The following is a 21952-nucleotide window of genomic DNA, read 5'->3' on the forward strand; positions in this document are numbered from 1 at the left end:
CACAAAAAAATGTATAAAAAAATGGGGAATTTGGCTTTGGGGAATCATGCCAAGCTTAAACACACGGCGGCGGGGAGGGTTCTCCCTCCTACATTCTCCCACGGAGGGCGGTGTGTATACGCGCTTATGCTCTGGTACTCACACACACACACACTCATACACACACACACACACACACACACACACACACACACACACACACACACACACACACGCCAGAGAGTGCGACCTCTGTGTCTGACGAGCAGCGGCGGGAGCGGGCGGCGCAGGTTGCCATGGCGCTTGCCGATATGCTCGCTGGTGATGACGATGGACAGGATGGTGATGGTGATGTTGCGCCCAGCGACCAAGACTGAGGCTAAACCCGTCAAACCAAGACACTGTGTGTGTGTGTGTGTGTGTGTGTGTGTGTGTGTGTGTGTGTGTGTGTGTGTGTGTGTGTGTGTGTGTTTGTCTATGTCTGCGCGTCTGTGTACGCGCTTCCGTTTCCTACTCTGTGTCTCTCCGTAGGTTAGATCAACCCATCCACCATCACGGCATGTCACCTTGTCATCAGATCATGTCACACATCAAACGACAAACATCACATCAACGAAGATGATGAGCCGTTCCAAAACACAACACAAAGCAGGAGTAAACGCGGTGTTGGTGGCGGTGGTGGTGCTGGTGTTGGCTGGCAGCTTGGGCTGTGCTGTCGAGGGATCGAGACGGCCACGCAATACTGCGACAGGCGAAGCGCATGGGGACAACTGGGCGGTGATTGTGTCGACGTCCATGTACTGGTACAACTATCGCCACACCTCCAACGCGCTTGTGTTCTACCACACTGTCAAACGGCTGGGGATACCTGACTCCAACATCTTGCTGTTCCTCGGCGAGGATCACGCATGCAACCCACGCAATCGCAGGCCAGCAAGTATCTACTCCAGCGCGGCCTTGCAGCCATCCACCGCCGTGTATGGTCAGCTGTGTTGCCTGTGTGTGTGTGTGTGTGTGTGTGTGTGTGTGTGTGTGTGTGTGTGTGTGTGTGTCTGTCTGTCTGTCTGTCTGTCTGTCTGTCTGTCTGTCTGTCTGTCTGTCTGTATCAGTATGTGTGTCTGAGTGTGTCTCTGCATGCATCTGTGTGTGTGTGTGTGTCTGTCTGTCTGTCTGTCTGTCTGTATCAGGATGTGTCTGAGTGTGGCTCTGCATTCATCTGTGTGTGTGTGTGTGTGTCTCTCTGCATCTATGTATGTGTGTGCGCGCTGCTGTCACTCCTCTTCCTTCCTCCGTCCCTCTCACATGCGAGTCCGCTTCACTGTTTGTGACCATCACAGATGAGGAGATCGAGGTTGACTTTCGGGGCACGGAGGTGACGGCAGACACCTTCATTCGAGTGATGACAGGTGATCACATGCCCGCTGCCTGCCGGCTCGTGCGCATGCCTCCTTGTCTTCCTTGCCTACTCACGTGCACTTGTACACTGTAGGGCGGGTGTCTGCAAAGCTTCCTGCAAGCAAGCAGTTGCGCTCTGGGCCAGACAGCAACATCTTCGTCTTCATGACAGGTTCGCTCACTGGTGTGTGTGTGTGTGTGTGTGTGTGTGTGTCTGTCTGTCTGTCGGCCGTGTAACAGAGTGTCCCACAATGTGTGTGTGTTTGTGTAATCGTGTGTGTGTGTGTGTGTGTCTGTGTCTGTGTGTCTGTGTGTGTCTGTGTGTGTGTCTGTGTGTCGTGTCTGTGTCTGTGCCTGTCCGTCTCTGCCTCTGTGCCTGTACGGCACATACATCTACCTACCCCCCCCCCACCTTGCGTCTCCACGTCTACCTTCTGCGCCCCTCTGTTGTGCCGCTCGTGGTGTGTTTCCCTCATGCGTTGCATGTCACCCGTTGCCAGGCCACGGGGGTGTTGACTTTCTCAAGTTCCGCGACACCCACGTCATCTCTGGGGCGGAGCTGGGCGACATGTTCTACACCATGCACGAAAAGCGCAGGTGCTGCGCCTTGTTTTGTGTGTCTGTCTGTCTGTCTGTCTGTCTGTCTGTTTTGTGTCTGTGCCTCTGTGTCTGTCTGTCTGTCTGTCTGTCTGTCTGTCTGTCTGTCTGTCTGTTTTTGTGTCTGTGCCTCTGTGTCTGTCTGTCTGTCTGTCTGTCTGTCTGTCTGTCTGTCTGTCTGTCTGTCTGTTTTTGTGTCTGTGCCTCTGTGTCTGTCTGTCTGTCTGTCTGTCTGTCTGTCTGTCTGTCTGTGACTGTCCGTCCCTTCCAGTGGGCACAACTGCCAGCCTCGTCTTGACATGCCCACAGCGCCATGTGCTGCTCATCACACGCTGCTGTACCAACACATGCACTCACATATACACGCACGTACACACGCACTCACTCACATACGCTTTCCGCCGAGCCAGGTATAAGCAGGTGTTGTTCATCTTGGAGACGTGTCATTCCGAATCCATGCTGGAACATATCCGCTCGCCCAACATCCTCAGCATCGGCAGCAGCTCCAAGCACGAGGACTCGTACTCGGTGCGATGTGTGTCTGCGTGTGACTGTGCCTGTGATCTATGTGTGTGCGTGTGCGTGACTGTGTGTCTATGTGCGCCTGTGTGTGTGCTTGTGACCATGCTTGTTCCCATACCCGTGCCTGTGATCACACCTACTTTCCTCTTCTTGTGCGTGGCGGGCACAGTCCGAGAAGACAAACTCACGCTTGCGTTGCGACGACGTGGCGTATTGACTGTGTTGCCAGCGATCGAGCTCACCCGAGCTTGGTGTCATGATGGTGGACGAGTTTACGGGTGCCAGCATGCCCTTCCTCTCCCAGCTCACAACGCAGTCAAGGGCAACTGCTGCAGACTACGTGAGTCATCGCAGCGTGTGTGTGTGTGTGTGTGTGTGTGTGTCTCTGTGTCTGTGTCTGTGTGTGTGTGTGTGTGTGCGTGTGTGTGCGTGTGTGTGCGTGTGTGTGACTGTGTCTGTGTCTGTGTCTGTGTGTGCGTGTCTGTGTGTGTGTACGTTGTGTGTGTGTGTCTGTGTGTGTCTGTGTGTACGTGCGTCTGTGTGTCTGTGTGTCTGTGTGTGTACGTGTGTGTCTGTGTGTGTGTGTGTGTGTGCCTGTTTCCTTCCTGTCTTGTCTGCCTTGTTTCCAATCTCGTTTCCCACATTCTCCCCACCCCTCCCACCTACCTGCCTGGCTGATCTCCCTTATCACCATCGCGTTGCCGCTCACGCGAACTCCCATGTATGTGTGTGTGGGGGGGGGGGAGGGGGGAACAGTTTGCCCATGTGCGACGATCGCGCCTCACCTCTCATCCCGTCATTCGCGCAACCACGTTCCCTCGCTCCCCAGCAAAGGTGTGCGCTGCGGTGCTTGCTTGCTTGCTTCCATTTGTACCGTGCCTTGCTCCGTGCCCTTGCAGCCATGTACCGCAATCTCACCACCCTTTGTCCCCAACACACACACTCACTCACTCACTCATTCACTCACTCACTCACACTCATTCACACTCATTCACTCACTCACTCATTCACACACTCTCTCATTCACACACACACACACACTCACACTCACTCACTCATTCACACACTCACACTCATTCACACACACACACACATTTGGTTCGCCAGGTGCTGCTGACAGATTTCCTCGCGTCCACACCGGTCATCTGGCCACTGGATGACGAGATTCAGCAGCACCTGCCGACTCTCGCCCTGACTACCGCATGAGCGCGCGCGCTCAACAGTGTGGTCAAGACAGTGTTTATACTGTTCCTTCTTCCCGCAGCCAAGCGAGCAAGCAAGCAAGCAAGCATTGCACAAGCAAGACGCGTGCACACCACCACACTCCACACACTCCACACACTCCAGACACACCACTGGCGCTGGCGTCAGGACGCATTTGTGTGCTCTGGTGGATAGTATGGCTGTCTGTTAGTTCCTGTGCGAAATATACATTTATTTCATCGAACAAGGCAAACGTGAGACAACCAACCAAGACGACGGTGGTGGTGATGCGTGTGGTTGCGGATGTGGATGCTGGCTGCTGAGAGGGCATTGCAGTCGTGGCGATGGTGAGAGAAGCGTGGCCACCTGCCTATTAGCACACCCACACTCAAGCACTCACTCACACACACACACTCATGCACAAACGTTGCTGTTGCTCTGGTTGTTGCAGGACAGTGACGAACTTTCTTTGCGTTGCAGCACCGAACACAACAACAGCCATGTCTTTCGCAAAGACCATGTACCAGACGGTGTTCCGCCGTCAGTCCACGACTCTCGTCTTCATCTTTGGTGGATGCTTTGTGTTTGAGCGCATCTTCAACCCCCTCACTGACGGCTACTTCCAGTCGCGGAACGCAGGGGTGCGTACAGTGCGTGTGTGTGTGTGTGTGTGTGCGTGCGAGCGCGTGGTGTGTGTGCGCGCTTGTGTGTGCGTGTGTGCGCGCTTGTGTGTGCGTGTGTGCGTGCGTGGTCTGTGTGTGTGTGTGTGTGTGTGTGTGTGTGTGTGTGTGTGTGTGTGTGTGTGTGTGTGTGTGTATGTGTGTGTGTGTGTGTGTGAAGATGTACGTGAACTTGCCTGCGCGCGCACACACTCACACACACGCACATGCACTCGTCTGTCTCCCCCCCCCCCGCTTCCACTCCCAACCCCCAACATACACACACACTCACTCACTCACACGACCCCCTTGCCCTGTTTCTTCCTGGCGCAATCATGCTGCGGTTTTCTTCTTGCAGAAGCTGTACTCGGATCTGCCCTGTTCCAAGGAGGAGTAAAGGAGCACGACCGACCATACCGACAAACCTCAAACACCCTCTACCCTCCTCCCTCTCTCTCTCTCGCGTCCACCATTGACATTCACGTAAACCCTCTCCCCCCCCCCCCAAACACACACACACGCCCACGCGCTGTTTCCTCTTTACCTTTACTTGTCCAGCTTTCAGCGTGATCGAGGGCCATGAACAGCATGGTCTCGGCCACATGTTTGTGACTGTTCGCTGCTCCTCCTGCTTGCTTGCTTGCTCGCTGGAGTTGCCCTTCCTGTGTGTCTTCACTTTGTCTGTAGCAGCCACTCGGAGGCGGTGTGTTGCTGACTGTTGTTGCGTTTCTGTGGTGTCTTCGTCTATTCGTGGCACGTTCCCCCTTGACCATTGTGTGTATTCGTGTGTCTCCCCCTCCCCTTCATCTTGGCGTGCACGGCTGTGCGGTCGTCCTGATTGTGCTCATATGCGGCACTGTGCTGCGCAGTAAAAGCTGCCTCCCTCCCACGATGTGATCCTACGATGTGCGTTTCACACATGTGAACTTTCGGTTCATTCCTGTTTATGCAGCACCAACTGAGACAACAGCACAGAAGACAAAGAAAGAAGAAGAGACAAGAAGCGGCAACAGGGGTGCTCGCGGACACAGGCGCGTGCACTTAAAACCAACTGAAAGGCAACAGCGGCAGCAACAAATGTACACAAGGCAAGCAAGTGAGCAGGCAGGCACGCAGAAACAGGGCACAAGCACTGGATGCGGCGTGTTTGTATGAACCATGACAGTAAGACATCAAACAGTTGGGGAGGAGGAGGAGAGGACCAACACAGGGCACACAAAACACAGTAAAGGTTGCAGGGAAGGTTGAAACTGCACGTGAAGCGTCGTATGGGTGAGTGGTTGCAAGTGTACGTTTACACGGTCACACACGTGTGGGTGGATGTAAGTTTGGCCATCACTGCTGGAGCTCGCGCTTGCGGTACTCGTAGGCAATGGCCATGAACATGGTGTGGCTGGCGTACAGCTTCATGCCCGGGTGGTAGTCGGCCCACTTGGCCTCAGACGCGTCATCGCCGCCCTGGAGCTTAAACTTGTCCAGCAGGGACCCGTCGCTGTCGTGGATGCTCACCGCCGTCGTCTCCATCCACGCGTTGTCCGTGTTGCGCGGGTCATCCACATAGCCCCTGGCGGCGTGCAGCCAAGTGTAGGGTGTTGTGGGTTGTCGGTGAGAGGGGAGGGGGGCAAGGTATGGCTTTGCTCAAGGCGAACAAAACACGGTAACACAACATGTCACTCAACACACTTTCCTGCACATTCCAAACACGCGTTGCATCACATTCCCAACCGCCTGCCTTCATTCGCCACCACATTCAACCATCCCCACACACATGACCACCACACACATGCAACCGCCACATCACCAGCCCACGTCACGGCAACCAGCGTCTGGGGCTCACTTGTACGCGACGACGGCGCTGTCGGGGTGGAAGAGCTCGTCCAGCTCGCCCTTGAGCGTCTCTGCCTCGGCCGGCGACAGCTCCAGGGCATTCAGCGCCTCCTCGCCAAACTCGCGCTTGACCGTGGCAGAGGCAACCTCACCGGGGTCAACCATGCCGCCGGGCAGCGCCCACAGGCCGCAGTCCTTGCGCAGGATGGCCACAAACTGCAGGATGGGGTTGCCGTCCTTGTCGTACTCGACGGCGTGGGTGACCGGGTTGCGCTTCCAGCGGGTGACGACGGGGTCTGCAGCGTGGTTTGGCCCAAATCGGCCCAGCAGCCCGCGCCCCTTGATGCCCGTCCGGCCCATGGGGTTGCTGCAAGGGTAAGGGGGGGGGTGTTTGTGTAAGTGTGTGTGTGGTTGTGTGTGTGTGTGTGTGTGTGTGTGTGTGTGTTGTGTGTGGTTGTGTGTGGTTGTGTGTGGTTGTGTGTGGTTGTGTGTGAGTGAGAGGGAGAGAGAGAGTGTGTGTGTGTGTGTGTGTGTGTGTGCAAGAGTGCATTGAGACAAACGGCAATCAAACCACAACACGCCTTTAAATGCAACATGGTGAACGAAAAGCAATATCGCGCATCAGAGGCGGTGCGACAGACATCATGAGCAACGTACAGTGGGTGTCCTTCCTTTGTCACGGTGTAGGGGCCGTGGGCACTGGTACGATCAACCTTGTGCACGCTGTCGACAACGTTGTACGTGATGGACCTGTCATGTGTGTGTGTGTGTGTGTGTGTGTGTGTCAGGAACAAAAGATCAAGGCGCACAAGCACTGCTGCGTGCTTGCTTGGTACTGCACCACAACAAACAAACGCACACACACGTATGCACGCAACAGAAGTGCACTTGCTTGGTGTTGTCTGGATCGTCTGCCCAGACCGGCTTCTTCTTCACGACGGTGGCCTCGTAGAAGACGGGTGCATAGCCAGGGAACGGGATCTGCACAGCGTGAAAAGGAGAGCAAACCGCACAATGCAGAGAGACAACCGTGAGTCGCACAGAGACAGCGTGAGTTCGACAACATCAAACAGTGCAAAACACACACACACACACACACACATACACACATACACACACACACACACACCACTCACTCACTCACACAAACACAAACACAAACACACACACACACACACACCACTCACTCACTCACTCACACAAACACAAACACACACACACACACACACCTTCCAGTCGACTTTGGCGTCTGGAACAGGGAAGCGCTCAGGACCGCCAGGGTAGGTCTTGCAGCGCGCAACGGTGTGAATGAAGCGCTGGGGCAGCACACCGGCTCGAATCGATGCCATGACTTGTTCGGGAGTCGGTCCCCACACAAAGGACGTCACAAACTCCCACAGACTTCCGATAATGCCAAACATGGCGGGGCTCTGATGCGTTTCCTGTCAAAACACAATCCCCACAACCACAACCGCAACCGCACCGTGTGATATGTTGATGTGGTGGGACAGCAAGCACGGCCGGTGACACACAGTGGACAAGGACAGCAGCAATGCACACAAGGGTGAGATGAGATGACTGAATGTGGGTGCTTGCCATCTTCATGAACCTCCCTTGTTTGTTCAGCACTCACACAAAATCCAGCGACAACAACAGCACGACAAGCGTGCATCAGCACAACCACATCACTACAACCAGCTGCGACCACACCACATCAGGACACCAGAAACCTACAAACAGACACAAACAAGGACACGTCAGCAAAACAGGGTGGCGAGGAACACGGACCGGGCGAGTGCAGGGCGGTTCGATCAAGCACAACAACACCAGCACCAAGAGCAGACACCAACAGTGGCCGTGGATCTTCTTCCAGTACGCCGTCAGCTCTGCGACGAGATCGGCAAAGCAAAGACGAGAGTTGTGAGGGTGTGATGTGAATACGATGATCTGACACACACAGAAAAAAAAAAATAAGTGGGGTGGCGGTGGTGGTGGGTGGGGATGCGATGTGATTCATCAGCGATCGATGGACAACACTGCAAAGCAAGGCAAAGCAAGGCAAAGCAAGCAAGGTCCGCCCGCCAACCAGACACACAACCAAACCAAACCGTCTGCCAAAAAAAATACTCATGAGAATTTGTTTTGTTGCGGGTGGAACCCACAAGCGTGCAAACTGAATGGAAAACATCATATGTGCGTTCGACGCTCTGCCGCAGCTCATGTCTTTAGGTCAAACCTACAGACTGCAACTTACTTAGTGTAAGCTATGTCCGCGATGATGAGCTTGACCGTGGGACCGCCCACAGGCTGCCTGCGGAGTTGCAGTTGTCATGGCCGCTTCGGTGCCCATGCGATTGTGTACTTCGCGCCACATTTGGCAGACAAGACCCAAGATAGCAGAGCGGTGCTAAATGTACATGTTGAAATCAATCAAAATGAAAAGGAAATGTATCCACGACACAATGCCACTGTGCGCCGTGCTGTGCTGTTGTCGCTCACGACACACTGGTATCATAATTGGTCGTCATCGTCGCGATCATCAAAGAGCGGCCTGTTGTCATCCACGGCCCCTGTGCCATCCACAGGAGCAACAACACTGTTACTTACAATCCTTCGGATATTCTTTTTTTTTTTTATGCTACCGCGCGCGGGGTGTGTGTGTGTGTGTGTGTGTGTGTGTGTGTGTGTGTGTGTGTGTGTGTGTCGTTCTTGGTGTGTGTGTGTGTGTGTTTCGTGTGTCGTCGTGTCGTGTGTGTGTTTGTGTCGTGTGTCGTGTGTGTGTGTGTGTGTGTGTGTGTGTGTGTGTGTGTGTGTGTGTGTGTGTGTGTGTGAACAAAACCACGCAGAACCACGCAGAACCACGCAGAACCACGCAGAACCACGCAGAACCACGCAGAACCACGCAAGGAGAACGGATAGCAAGCAGGTGCAACGTGCCACCTCCTGCCCTTGGTGTGGTTCCGCACCTTGGACAGGTCGTCGGTGAGGAGTGCGTTTGGAATCATGAAGAAGGTGAGCGGCATGGCCAGGAGTGGCAACAGCATGTGGCCAATGGTCATGACTGTCCCAAAGTTGGTAAAGTCGCACGGCACCTGCGCCCGAATCCCCGCCGACTCAATCAAGAACGCCCCCAACGCCTTTGCAATCGCCTGTTGTGGATGTGTGTGTGTGTGTGTGTGTGTGTGTGTGTGTGTGTGTGTGTGTGTGTGTGTGTGTGTGTGTGTGTGCGGTGATGAAAGCAACACGCACAGTACCCCCCCCCCACTTTCAACACACATAAACAGCAACAAGGCGAGAATCCCTCACTGCTTCTCCTGCGCAACCGCAGACATGACGGGCGCACCTGTCCAAAGTTCTGATAGCCAGCAAGCAGCGCGTAAACCGTGCTCTCCATGTTCTTGGGGCAGAGTTTGCTCGTCAGCACAACCATCGGCATGAAATCAAGCATGTACGCAATCTGGTGCAATGCGATGGGTGAGTGAGTGAGTGTGTGTGAGTGAGTGAGTGAGTGTGTGTGTGTGGGGGGGGGTGGGTGGGTGCGAGGTCAAAGAGCGCAAAACAACATTTGCACACACGAGCACACACAAAGCGCACCCTGTACAAACTGCGGTCCCCAATCAAGAACATGGCTTCATCGCTGACGCCTGTGACAACACCAACATCACAACCAAGATGAATGAATGCCACAATGAACGAGCCCATCAAGCCACACGAGTGCAGCATGCACAAGTACACTTCTGTGCTCCCTCGCGCACGCACGGTCGCACCAATGGCAAGATTCCATCGTTGGATGAGAGCAATATCGAAGATGCTGGCAAACACACGAATGCATGTTGTGGTCTGCAGGCAAAAGCAGATCATGCGAGAATGAGATTGCGGTGGTGTGGGTGCACCAGCAATACAAACGTACAAACAAACACTCGCAAGTACTCTTGCACACTCGCACACGTACTCGCAAGTACTCTCGCACACTCGCACACGTACTCGCAAGTACTCTCGCACACTCGCACAAACACTCGCAATCCCACTCACTCTCACACTCGCACACACACTCGCAATCTCACTCTCACACACATACACACTCTCTCTTACACACACACTCTCTCTCTGTTCACTCGCACACCCATGCACATTGCGCACCCAAAAGATGGACTGGAAACGCCACCCGGAGAAGACAGTCTGAAAAAGGGTGACACCAATGGCGCCAAAGATGGCTTCAACGACGCTGCTCGTGGTCTGGAAGAACACGTACGAGAACTGGGGGCCGTTGGGCAAGCACCTGGTCCACAACAAAATGTGCAAAGGTATTGGCAGTCTCGTGTGAATACGCATACGAGCACCAGCGCGCGCACGGGCACAGACACGCTGTCACGGCGAGCATATGATGCGACCACAACTCAAGCGGACAAGGAGAGGTAGAGAGAGGGAGGCAAGGGAAGGTAGGAGGGACAAGCAAGAAGATCGCGAGAGTGAGGCAGACAAAACCACACACACACACATGTGCACACACATGTGCACACACATGTGCACACACATGTACACACACATGTACACACACATGTACACTAATGTACACACACACACACACACACACACACACACACACACACACACACACACACACACACACACGGGCACAACGCACTCTGGGCCGGCAGTCATGAAGAACTGGCCGACGCCGCTGAACTGGATGTAGAGTGCTTGCACAAGAAACATGTAGATGTTGGCCAGCGCGAGCGTGCGCGGCATCAGCTTCAGTGACAGCGTGCACAACACGACCGACGCCATGAGCGCATACACCTGTGTTGGGAATGCCAGCGCAACATGCAAGTGGTCAAACCCAGTGAGGAGTTGGTCCACGCGTGCACTACGATTTAACGCACGCACACACACACACACACACACACACACTCTCTCTCTCTCTCTCTCTCTCTCTCTCTCTCTCTCTCTCTCTCTCTCTCTCTCTCTCTCTCTCTCTCTCTCACACACACACACACTCGCATGCACGAAAATGAGAACCCTCCAAGCATACACACACACGTATGCGCACAAGCTTGGTGGTGCCCGTGCCATAGAGGGCAACAAAGACGAGGCCCATCGCAATGACAGCCATGCACGCCGCCAGGGAAAACATGCGCTTGTACAAGCGCAGTTTGCTCCACAGCACTGTGGTCACAGGTGGCTCATTCCGCGGCTCTTGCAAGTACCCTTTGGCCACCGGAATCGTAATCTGGGCTGTGTACGCGCGCGCACGCGTGCGTGCGTGTGTGTGTGTGTGTGTGTGTGTGTGTGTGTGTGCGTGCGTGCGTGTGTGTGTGTGACGAAGGAATCAGCTGCAAAAGTATTGACTCAAACACCCAAGACAAATGTCACACACACACACACACACACACACACACACACACACACAACACACACACACACACACACACACACACACACACACACACACACACACACACACACACACACACACACAAACACACACACAAACACGGCTGGTACCAGCAAGAGGGACGCAGATCCAGAACATTTGGCGAATGTATCCCGCGTCTGCCAGAAACCCGACGGTGAATGCGGCAATCAGCTGCCCCGTCATGTACGATGTCCAGACCCATGTCACGAGATCGGGACCTATGGGGCATTCAAGGCGGTGCTGGTGTTGATGATGAGACACAATGGGACAACCACGGAGACGACAGAGACAATAGAGAGGCTGAACTTCAAACATGCCAGACAAGAGAGATGCGAACCATTGACATGAACGAACGGCTGCACTCAACATCTTCGTGCGCACCCGCACACACAAATACGCAAACTCACAAACATGCACACAAATACACAAACACAGAAACAACCAAACACACACACACACACACACACACACACACACACACACACACACACACACACACACACGCATGAACACACGTCAATCATGCAAGTCGTGGACATTGCATGACCTGATCCGGGGTTCTCGCGCATGCGCGCGGCGTAGCGGCCCTCGCACAGCAGATCAACAACGACCACGCCCATGTGGGAGAGGAAGAACAGCATGGCGGCGGCATCTGCAGTGTCCGATGTGAAGCGACCCGACGCGATGATGGTCAGGGCGCATGCGGCGGTGACGCCGGCGAATCCAATGTAGTACGACTTGTGGTACCCTCGAATGGGGATGACATCACTAATCATCGCAAACACGGCCTTCATGCTCCAAGGCAGGGCAGCAATCGTCAAGTAGTCATGATAGCGCTCTCCAGACACCTGCGGCGGCAGCAGCACACGCAAGCAACACGCCAGGTCCGTCAGTCAAATGTGAGAGTGTGCTGTCTTCACGCGACGCAATCACGTGTCTACTGGGGTGGTTTCCTTAGACAATAATGACCATATGCCACGCACGCACAGACAGAGAAACAGACAGCTGAGTAGAGGGGCAGAGGGGCAGAGAGGGAGACAGAGAGACAGAAAAATGCATTCATATACAAACACACACACACACACACGCACACATACACACGCACACAAACACACACACAAACACAAACACACACATACACATCAAACACACACCTTGACGTAGGACTGGAAGTACGGCAAGATTGCCGACTCCAGGAAGGAGTAGAGCGTGCCCTTGACGAAGCAATATGCGAGGAACAACAGGATCACAAACTGCAGCGAAAATGTCCCCGTCAAGCGCCCCATGTACACCCGCGCTGCCTGCACCGCGTGTTTGGGCAACTTCCAAGGTTGGTTCCATGGTACGTCCACCTTGTCCTCTGTTGCTACTGCTGCATTTCTTCCCACGCACGTACGCACACACGCATATCCACGTGCACAAAAGCAGGGCGCGAGAGGTCGTGCGTGTGAGTGGGAGCAACTGAGAGTGACATGTGTTTTGCCCCAAAAGAACAGAATGCAAAGATGCTGTCGCATTCGCGTGTATCCACCATCACTCATCCAGTCCTCTCCCACCAAACCAGTCACACTCAACTACCTGTCCTCTCTTCCTCCTTGCTCTTGATCTTGGTTGTCATCGCGTTGGTCGCACAAACGCCCATCCCCATCCCAATCACCGCCACCGCCAACAACGGCACTGCTGCTCATCCTCTCCACACAACAAGCAAAGCAGGACCACAACAACACTGAATTCAGTGTGTGCCCAGGAAGCGCGAACAACGATGGCGTTCACTGGCGGAGATGAGCATGATGATGACGGCGTGGACATGGTGGCATGGCAGGAGCAGATGGCCGAGGACGAGGACCAGGCCGTAGCCTTGTTGGGAGGCCAAGAGCCTGGCCTGTGCACCTTCGGCAATGTGCGGTCTTGTGTGTGTGTGTGTGTGCGTGTGTGTGTGTGCGTGTGTGTGTGTGTGAAAACGTCCACATCACATTAACGTTTGCTGTCGGAGAAGACTGCAAGGCTGCAGTCATACCACCTGACACCCCCCCCCCCAAAGTGCATCCCCATCTCACCCACCTCACCCACCCACACATGTTTGTACATAGTTGGACTTTGCTAAGAGACAAGCAGTGTTTGCCTGTATGACTTGTTTTGTCAAGACGGGTCGTCGTGCTGGCATGTGCTTTGGCTGCTCATCAACCTGCCACGCAGGCCATGATATCGTGGAACTGTGGACAAAGCGGTGGGTGTTCTCAACAAGGGGCTAGTGGCAAATGCGTGCGTACCATGAACAGCTCAGGGTAGCCCAAAGAGAAGTAAGTTGGAGGAGGATGTGGGCATGTGCTGGTGTCACAAGATGGGAAGCACACACTCACCTTTGCTGCTCTACTTTGTGTTGGTGGTGCGTGCAGTCGGTTCCGCTGCGATTGTGGAACACCTCGCATGGGTCACGTGCCTTGCCAGCTCTGTGTAAGCCAAAACCTCCAACACCAATCCGTGCATGTGTCTGGCCTCACTCGCACTTGCTGAACACAACAATATAATCGCAGCCAACTTGCGACGACATGTAACTCACACACACACTCATCACACTCGCTACACTCACCGCACACACAGCCAAAACCTGGGGACAATGCCAGCAATACTTATAACCACAACTTTGAAGGCCAGTTTTGCCACTGCAACAGGCCGTATCCCGACGACACGCTGCCGGAGGTACGAACTGCAGACACAAACCACACAGCACAGCACACTCCCACACATACGCACATACGCACGTACGCGGACACTCACACTCATAATCTCACGTCTTCTTGTGCGTGACTTGTGCTCGCTGCTTTTGCTACTTTACATTGCATCGCTGCTCAGGATGTGAACGAGGACATGGTGCAGTGTGTTCTTTGCGAAGACTGGTTCCACACGGTGGTGAGACAGCCCACTTGCTCAGCTTTGGGTACAAGGCGCTCTGCGTGACATGCCAACCCGTCTCCAATGGTTTCCCGCAAACAAATATGCAGCCCGACACGACCTCATCCGGTCTCATACTGCCATCTTCGTGTATCAGGGGTTTGACGCTGCACATGCGGATGTTCCCCACCCGGACAGCGACTCCATCACACACCCTGTATCCTTCATCTGTGGCAGGTGCGTCGTTACTTTGTGTGTGCGTGTGTGGGGGGGGGGGGGAGGGGTGGGGGTGGGGGTGGGTGGTGGTGGTGGTGGTGGTGTGTGTGTGTGTATGTGTGTGTGTGTGTATGTGTGTGTGTGTGTGTGTGTGTGTGTGTGTGTGTGTGTGATTCTGCCTGTACACCATTGCCCGGCTGTGAACAACACAAAGTGCCTTCATCGCACACCATGACGTAATAATGTAACACAATCCCGTCTGAACCTCCCCACGTGCTGGGATCACAGGTGTCACAGCAGCTATGTGTGGTTGGTTGATCGATTACGACCACTGCTGTTGTCCACACCCACTTATGATGATGCTGGTGATGATGATGGTGATGGTGGTGATGAGGGTGAGAAGGGTCTTAGCTTGAATGCGGAGATGCATCAAACAGCAACAGGTGCGGACGCAGAGCGAGAACAGGGGTTGACAGTACAGCACCAAGAAGGAGAGGAACAGCCAGCCAAGAAGCCCAAACAACGGGCGCAGACCGATCAAAGTGAAGGCGAGGGGAGTGTGCAAGCGCAGCAAGAAACCAGTGAATCAGAGAGCAGCAGGTCGATTTGCTTCTGTCACGTCAAAACCGCTGATGGCGACAACGATGGTGGTGATTGCAGCGGTGAGGATCATGACGTGGCACACCGATGCAAGCATGGCGCATTCTATCACGGCATTCGTCAATGCATATGCGCATGTCAATCCTGTCAAGTGAGTGGGCACACCAACACAGCATGTCCGCCTGACCATCTCTGCGCGCGCGCGCGCGCGTGTGTGTGTGTGTGTGTGTGTGTCCATATGTCTGTATGTCTGCAACGCATGTTGGTCTTACTTTGCTGAACTACCATGTTCCCTCTCTCCACCCAGCGTTCAACCGACTCATGCTTTGCATCTCTCTCACAAATACATGCGCGCCCGCACAGCAACTGTTTCGAGAGCGTGGTGTTGACTTCCTGCACGATGAGGAGGACAGTCAGGAGCATTTTGATGCCATTCGGCGACAGAGACAGCAAGAGGAACAGGCCAGGGTGCGTTGGTTGTTGCGCACTGGTTGCACTCGCATTGCATAACCTGCTAATACTGTTGCACGCACGTGTGTGCGTGTGACCGCGTACGCACTTGTGTTAGCGGCTGCATGCGTGCATGAACACCAACCCCTCCTCTCACCCATGTAGTCGTGGGTACCTCTGAACATGTGTCAGGTTGCAGCGCGCCTGATGCAGCAGCTGCCGCACCGTGCACAGATGGAGCTCGCGCTCGCACAGCAGCACTTTGTCCAGCCCGTCCTTCAGGCACTGCGACAACTCACCCGGGAAAGACAGGTTGGCATGTCTGTCTGTGTGTGTCTGTCTGTGTGTGTCTGTGTCTGTCTGTCTGTCTGTCTGTGTCTGTCTGTACGTGTGTGTGTGTACGTGTGTGTGTGTGCATGTGTGTGTTTGTGCTTGACCATGCGAAGGCTCGGCCACATGGTATGGATATGTCCCTTGTGTCCACCACTGCCTGTCATGTAACGACTCTAATCACATCGAGACGTGTTGCGCTGTCAGGTAGATGTCATTACCGAGGACCACGTGCGTGAAATCACACACGCCGTCCTGCAACGCGCGCAAGAACAGCAACAACAGCAACAACAGCAGCAGCCGCAATGAAAACGCAGGAGCAGCGACCTGGAACAAGCTTGAAACGCGCTGTATCACGCACGAACCACGTGCGAGCATGCACGCACGCACATATCACACACACACACGCACGCATATTCATGCGCACACATCACACACACACACGCGCGCGCGCCTTGCCCCGTCCTGTTCATCTGTTCTCGTTGTACTCGCAGTCTTTTCAAGGTGACGCTTCATTGAATCAGCTGAGACGATATAAGAATAAGTCAGTCGCATAGTCACAGGCACAGGCACAAAACAGGCGGAAGCGCGACACGAGAGGCTTGGGAACAGGTGAAGCTGACAGGAGAGAGAGAGGGGGCGGGAGGAAGACAACAAACAAGCAACCAGCACTGCTGGGCGGACACTTAAGACTTTGGCAAGACCACCGCACGCTCCAGTACACGATTGCGTCGTGGACAAGCACGGAAGCAAATATAAGCACGCAAGCGACAGACAGACAGACAGACAGACAGACAGACAGACAGACAGACAGACAGACAGAGAGAGAATCAGACAGGCAAACAGGGAGAGAGACAGGGGTGAGGAGACAGCGAGTCAGCGCGCAACATTTCTCTCAATACCAAGCTCCAACATCGTCGTCGGACAGCATTGGCAGTGGGTGCCTGGTTAGTCACAGCCCTCAATGCTGATGATGAGGCGGTACACCGGCGCTGATCTGCGTCGGGTGCTCTTCAGCTTGATAAAGTACGGCCCTTCATATGGGGCCTCTGCAACCAGCTCTCCCTCCAGCTGTTCGAGGTGCAGCCGCTCTGCTTGCAGCGGGCGGCCGTTGCTTCGGTGGATCCCAACCTTCACAGACACCGCACTCGCTTCCTCCAGGGCCACGCGCGCGCGAACCACGCCCTGCCTGCACACGTCGACCTTGAACCAGTCGTACTCGCCAGAGCACAGGATGCCAAAGTATGTGCCGGCACCAACTGTGGTCTGCAGGCGGCGGCGGTTGTTGTTGGGCTCGTGCTCGTCGTTGGCAGGGCACGACAGCGACGGGAAGCTGACGGCCGCTGTTGTTGTTGTTGTTGTTGTTGTTGTTGTTGTTGTTGTTGTTGTTGTTGTTGTTGTTGTTGTTGTTGTTGTTGTTGTTGTTGTTGTTGTTGTTGTTGTTGTTGTTGTTGTTGTTGTTGTTGGTGCTGTTGGTGTTGTTGTGGTCGCAACTCTCGTCGTTGTCCTCGTTCTAGTCCTCGTGGTCGTGGTGCTAGCGGTGGCAGTTGGGCAATACACGGAGATGGACATGTCGTACGCTGTGCTCTGGTCGTTGTAGCTGTACACAGCGAGGTAGTACAGCGTGTCATATCCAGTCGTGTCCGTGTGGGACAGCTGCTCGTTGTCCGACGCCGAAGTGGCAGAGGCAGCCGAGTTGCCCGCTTGCGTGTACAACACGGCATCAAGGTCACTCACTGCATGGCTGAATCCAATGGTGATCGACACGGTACCGCCGCCGCACACCGGCACGCGGTACCAGTCCACATCACCACCGCAGATCACCGCGTTCACTGCCACGTCGTTCGCAGACAGAACAGTGGCCGTTGTGTATGCGTCGTTGTTCTCGTAGCCGTCGTTCACGCAGGTGGCTGTCGGCGTTGTGGTCGTGGTCGTCGTGGTGCGTGTGGTGGTTGTCGTGGTTGTCGTGGTTGTCGTAGTGGGACAGTCCACGGAGATGATCATGCCATACGCTGTGCTCTGGTCGTTGTAGCTGTACACAGCAAGGTAGTACAGCGTGTCATACCCAGTCGTGTCCGTGTGAGACAGCTCCTCGTTGTCCGACGCCGAAGTGGCAGAGGCAGCCGAGTTGCCCGCTTGCGTGTACAACACGGCATCAAGGTCACTCACTGCATGGCTGAATCCAACTGTGATCGACACGGTACCGCCGCCGCACACCGGCACGCGGTACCAGTCCACATCACCACCGCAGATCACCGCGTTCACTGCCACGTCGTTCGCAGACAGAACAGTGGCCGTTGTGTATGCGTCGTTGTTCTCGTAGCCGTCGTTCACGCAGGTGGCTGTCGGCGTTGTGGTCGTGGTCGTCGTGGTGCGTGTGGTGGTTGTCCGTGCAGTTGTGACGGGAGGACTTCCTGTGCTCACTGACCCCGTAATGCGGTACTGTCCGAGGGAGCCATAGTCCGATGCGAGCACCGCTGGGTCGCCCACGCCGTCAATCTCAATGTAGTAGGACCCCGCCGCCAGCGACGCCAGCGACACAGATGCGTCCGTGCTGCCGCTTGGGTTGCTCACCGCAATTGGTGTGCCGTTGCTGTCATACACCGTCAGCTTGATGTCCAGGTTGTTCCCCGGCGTGTCCGTGCTTGAGTACCACGGTGTCGCGTACACGCTGATGCTGCCCTGCCCAGCCAGCTGCACCTTCCACCAGTCCTTGTCTGTGCGCACAGAAATCACACCGTCCGCCTTGAAGTCGTTGCTGCCCGTGTACGTGACGCTCGTGGCTGTGGCGGGGGTGTCTCCTGCCTCGTCAGCGGCAAAGCCCGTCTGCCCGCCGATGATCGAAACGTCGTCCTGGGTGTTGGTGGCGCCGGAGTAATCTCCGTTGCTGAACTGCGTCACGGCCCTGTCGTACGATGCTCCCATGATGGGGGCTGATGTGCAAAGGAATACATATCATAAAGACGCATTGTAAGATTGTAGTGAGCACCACAATCACAAGCACAATCACAGCACAAGCAAGTGCAATCGACGAAACAGTGCCGTGCGACTGTCACCTCCCCCCCCCACACACACACACACCGAGTACCCCCTCGTGCCTTGGCTCGCATCGCACGAATACACGGCAAACCAAGCTCACCCCATGAGTTTGCGCTTGTGGTCCCGCTGAAGCCGCTCGCATATGCGTCGCCGTTGTACCCATCGTGGTTCAGCCCAAAGTTGTGTCCTGTGTTGTGGGATGGTTGTTTGATGGTTGTTGGTGTTAGACGATACAACTCAAAACAGCAAAGGTGATGATGTGGACGTGTTGGAGAACAAGGGTGCAAGAAGGGTACGTCTGATACGTGCTCAAGGTGCTGAACAAGCAAGTTTGAGGATGTTGTGGGTGCGATGTGCCGCACCTGCTTCGTGTGACGCGGCCTCTGCCACGTAGGGAGCGTATCCGTCACCCAGGTTGTCGTAGTACACTGCCGGTGGTGGTGGTAAAACGGTGTGGATACAAAAGGTCAGAAGCACGCAAACAAACAATCACACGACAACGCGGGCGTGGTGACACACAAACACGCACACACAAACACACACAAACACACAACGCACACACACACACACAAGCACAAACGCACACAACGTACCGAGGGCTGGGGAATAATACTCATAGTTGGAGGAGCCAAACACGCCAAGCACCGCAACACCGCCAGCATTGCTCGACGGCATGGCGGAGCCTGTTGTCTGCATGCTCCGTGTGATGAGCACGTGCACGTTGGTTGGCCCCTGGGTGACGAATGGCTCTGTTGTGACGTCGATGTTGAACGGAGCGTAGTCCTCGGCAATGCGCTGCCAAATGAGGGCAATCTGGCCCTGTTCATAGGACGAGAACGCGGCACCGTCGTTGGATGGATCAAACGGGTGGGCAGAGAAGGCGCCCCAGTAGTTGTTGCTGGTGGTGGTGTGGCCATCAAAGTCGAGCACCATGGTGTTGGGCGCACCCGGTCGGCTATGGTAAATGGGCAGGCCTGCAGTCAGGGTTGGAAGCGGGGTTCATGAAAGGGAAGGGTGTTGTGCTTGTGAGCTTGCTGCGGCAGCTGATCGACTTTGGGCTCACATCACATGAGACGAGCACCAACCACACGAAGGCACAACACAGAGGAACGAGGCTGTGGCACATCCACAAGAACGCACACACAACGCACACACAACGCACACACAACACACATGCATGCACATCTCAACACTTAGAGAACACCACACTTACATACCGTTGCCGCCGTAGGATGATGGTGGGTTGGCTGCAAGGAAGCGGCGGCCGCGCCCGTGCTCGCCCTCGATGCGTTCCCTCAACACGGGCGGCACTGGAAAGTCGTCTGCGACATACGGTTCGCCGTCTGGACCAAAGTGCAGCGTGCGGCCGTCGACAGCAGGGATGTCCATCTTGTCCAGCTTGTCCTGGGCGCGCTTCTTTGCCGCAGGCGGAAGCTCGCTCAACTCAGCGAATGCAGTTGGGGCGTTGTCCTTGAGCGTGTTCATCTTCAGCTTGGAGGGCGGTGCGCCAACAGCGAGGGAGCGCCGGGCCTTACCATTGCTGCTGCTGCTGTTGTCTGTGTCGCTGTCGGGGCCGTGGATGCGGTCAACCTTTGCCTTGCCGTTTGCATGCGCTTCAGCAGCGAGCGACGAGGGCGCCTTGACACGCTGCACGGTCAGGGGGCGGCCTGCTGCGCCAATCGCCGATGGGGCCTTGATCCGGTCCACGTCCAGGTCCTTGAGCGAGGGCAGGCCCGCGTCACTTGCTGATGCCGATGCTGCTGCGGCGTCTTGGGCGCCAGCGTTGTGGTTGTCACTGTTGTCGTTGGGCTGAATCTTGGTGCGAAGGGGCCGAGCAGACGCCATGTGTGGAGGAGCCATGCCGGCCATGGCGAGGGCAACGCACACCAGTGCGGTTGCCACCGCCGCGCGGCGAATGTGGAACTGTGCCATCATGCGCCGTTGAAGGAAGAGCCGAGCTGGGAAGATGCTTGATGGGTATGTGCGCTCCGCCGGATAGGGGGGGGGGGCGTTGTACGCTTGTCTGCAGGAAGAAGTCCAAGGTTGGATGAGTTGGTCGATGTGAGCTGGTTTCGGGATCGCGGTGTAAATGACAATTCTCTCGTCGATTGATCAACAAGAGCGATGGGGTGAGTGCGTCTGTGTTCCGTGAATATGGACGCGTGTGAATGTGTGTTCATATGTGTGCGTGTATCCATACGTGTGCGTGTGTGCGTGCGTAGGTGCACTGTCAGAGAACCTAAGCATGAAACAATGTGCTGACCACCTTTGCTCGTGATGTGCCGAGACGAGAGGACTGCAGTGTCGCTTGCTTACTTGTTGCGCGGTGAGGTGTTGCGACACAATGTGTAGCTCGTGGCTGTGTAGCTCGAGGCTGTGTAGCTCGAGGCGCAATTCGGGAAGGTGACACGTGATGACACGAGGACCGGCCCCCTGGACAGCAAGGAAGCTGTTAGAACAGTTGAACACGGACGAGACAGACACGTGCACGAGTGCACGAGCACACTGGCACGAGCCCAAACGAGGAACAGAGGGGACGGGGGTGTAGGGGTGTGTAGGTGCTCGAGCCCGTGGACGTGGCCGTTGCGTGGTGGGTGTGTGTAAGTTGAGAAAAGAGGAGCAGACAGAGAGACAGAGAGAGAGAGAGAGAGAGCTAAGGTGAACAAACGTCCTGTGCGAAACATGTTTCGTCCGTGCTTAGGACCAAGGCACCCGTGACGTCACACTTCAAGAGAGCTTAATCCCCATGGAATCATTCACGGCAGAGAAGACAATTTTTGTTTGCTTGCTTGCTTGCTTGTTTGTGTGTGGACGAGCGAGCAAGAAG

At 55.2% G+C, this 21952-nt stretch overlaps 6 protein-coding genes across 6 annotated transcripts in view; 4 read left to right on the forward strand and 2 right to left on the reverse strand.

Moving 5' to 3' along the window:
* PTSG_07677 (uncharacterized protein) overlaps positions 1–407 on the forward strand; it is a 2713-nt gene extending 2306 nt beyond the window's left edge. The window contains exon 9 of the mRNA XM_004991419.1: positions 220–407. Within this exon, the coding sequence (XP_004991476.1) occupies positions 220–356 (137 nt within the window). The 3' untranslated portion in view covers positions 357–407. The remainder of the gene's footprint in view (positions 1–219) is intronic.
* Positions 408–586: 179 nt separating this feature from the next.
* PTSG_07678 (uncharacterized protein) lies at positions 587–3945 on the forward strand. Its single transcript, XM_004991420.1, has 8 exons — positions 587–961; positions 1317–1385; positions 1469–1546; positions 1875–1971; positions 2382–2499; positions 2723–2833; positions 3250–3327; positions 3601–3945. Exons 1-8 carry the CDS (start codon positions 598–600, stop codon positions 3697–3699), a joined length of 1014 nt encoding a protein of 337 aa, XP_004991477.1. The 5' UTR covers positions 587–597; the 3' UTR covers positions 3700–3945.
* Positions 3946–4145: 200 nt separating this feature from the next.
* On the forward strand, positions 4146–5244 carry PTSG_07679 (uncharacterized protein). Its single transcript, XM_004991421.1, has 2 exons — positions 4146–4337; positions 4714–5244. The coding sequence occupies exons 1-2, from the start codon at positions 4197–4199 to the stop codon at positions 4750–4752; spliced, it is 180 nt and encodes a 59-aa protein (XP_004991478.1). The 5' UTR covers positions 4146–4196; the 3' UTR covers positions 4753–5244.
* A 446-nt stretch (positions 5245–5690) lies between these two features.
* Positions 5691–13360, reverse strand: PTSG_12617 (ADP-ribose pyrophosphatase; the record flags this gene model as incomplete). Its single annotated transcript, XM_004991422.1, has 18 exons — positions 13177–13360; positions 12753–12978; positions 12146–12446; positions 11688–11816; positions 11233–11417; positions 10828–10982; positions 10323–10461; positions 9950–10022; positions 9777–9826; positions 9526–9639; positions 9149–9331; positions 8472–8589; positions 7971–8068; positions 7412–7624; positions 7075–7163; positions 6840–6932; positions 6193–6549; positions 5691–5919 (listed from the first exon to the last, which is right to left on the reverse strand). Exons 1-18 carry the CDS (start codon positions 13284–13286, stop codon positions 5691–5693), a joined length of 2862 nt encoding a protein of 953 aa, XP_004991479.1. The 5' UTR covers positions 13287–13360.
* PTSG_07682 (uncharacterized protein) lies at positions 13361–16395 on the forward strand (the record flags this gene model as incomplete). The annotated part of the gene is made up of 8 exons (XM_004991423.1): positions 13361–13498; positions 14200–14298; positions 14452–14508; positions 14648–14727; positions 15367–15457; positions 15670–15774; positions 15922–16068; positions 16294–16395. 8 exons carry the CDS (start codon positions 13361–13363, stop codon positions 16393–16395), a joined length of 819 nt encoding a protein of 272 aa, XP_004991480.1.
* A 639-nt stretch (positions 16396–17034) lies between these two features.
* On the reverse strand, positions 17035–21794 carry PTSG_07683 (uncharacterized protein; the record flags this gene model as incomplete). Its single annotated transcript, XM_004991424.1, has 6 exons — positions 20343–21794; positions 19719–20099; positions 19488–19553; positions 19226–19312; positions 17647–19019; positions 17035–17352 (listed from the first exon to the last, which is right to left on the reverse strand). The coding sequence occupies exons 1-6, from the start codon at positions 21058–21060 to the stop codon at positions 17035–17037; spliced, it is 2943 nt and encodes a 980-aa protein (XP_004991481.1). The 5' UTR covers positions 21061–21794.
* Between the last annotated feature and the right edge of the window lie 158 nt (positions 21795–21952).

The sequence above is a fragment of the Salpingoeca rosetta genome, assembly GCF_000188695.1.
Source record: "Salpingoeca rosetta unplaced genomic scaffold supercont1.20, whole genome shotgun sequence".
Lineage (NCBI taxonomy): Eukaryota > Choanoflagellata > Craspedida > Salpingoecidae > Salpingoeca > Salpingoeca rosetta.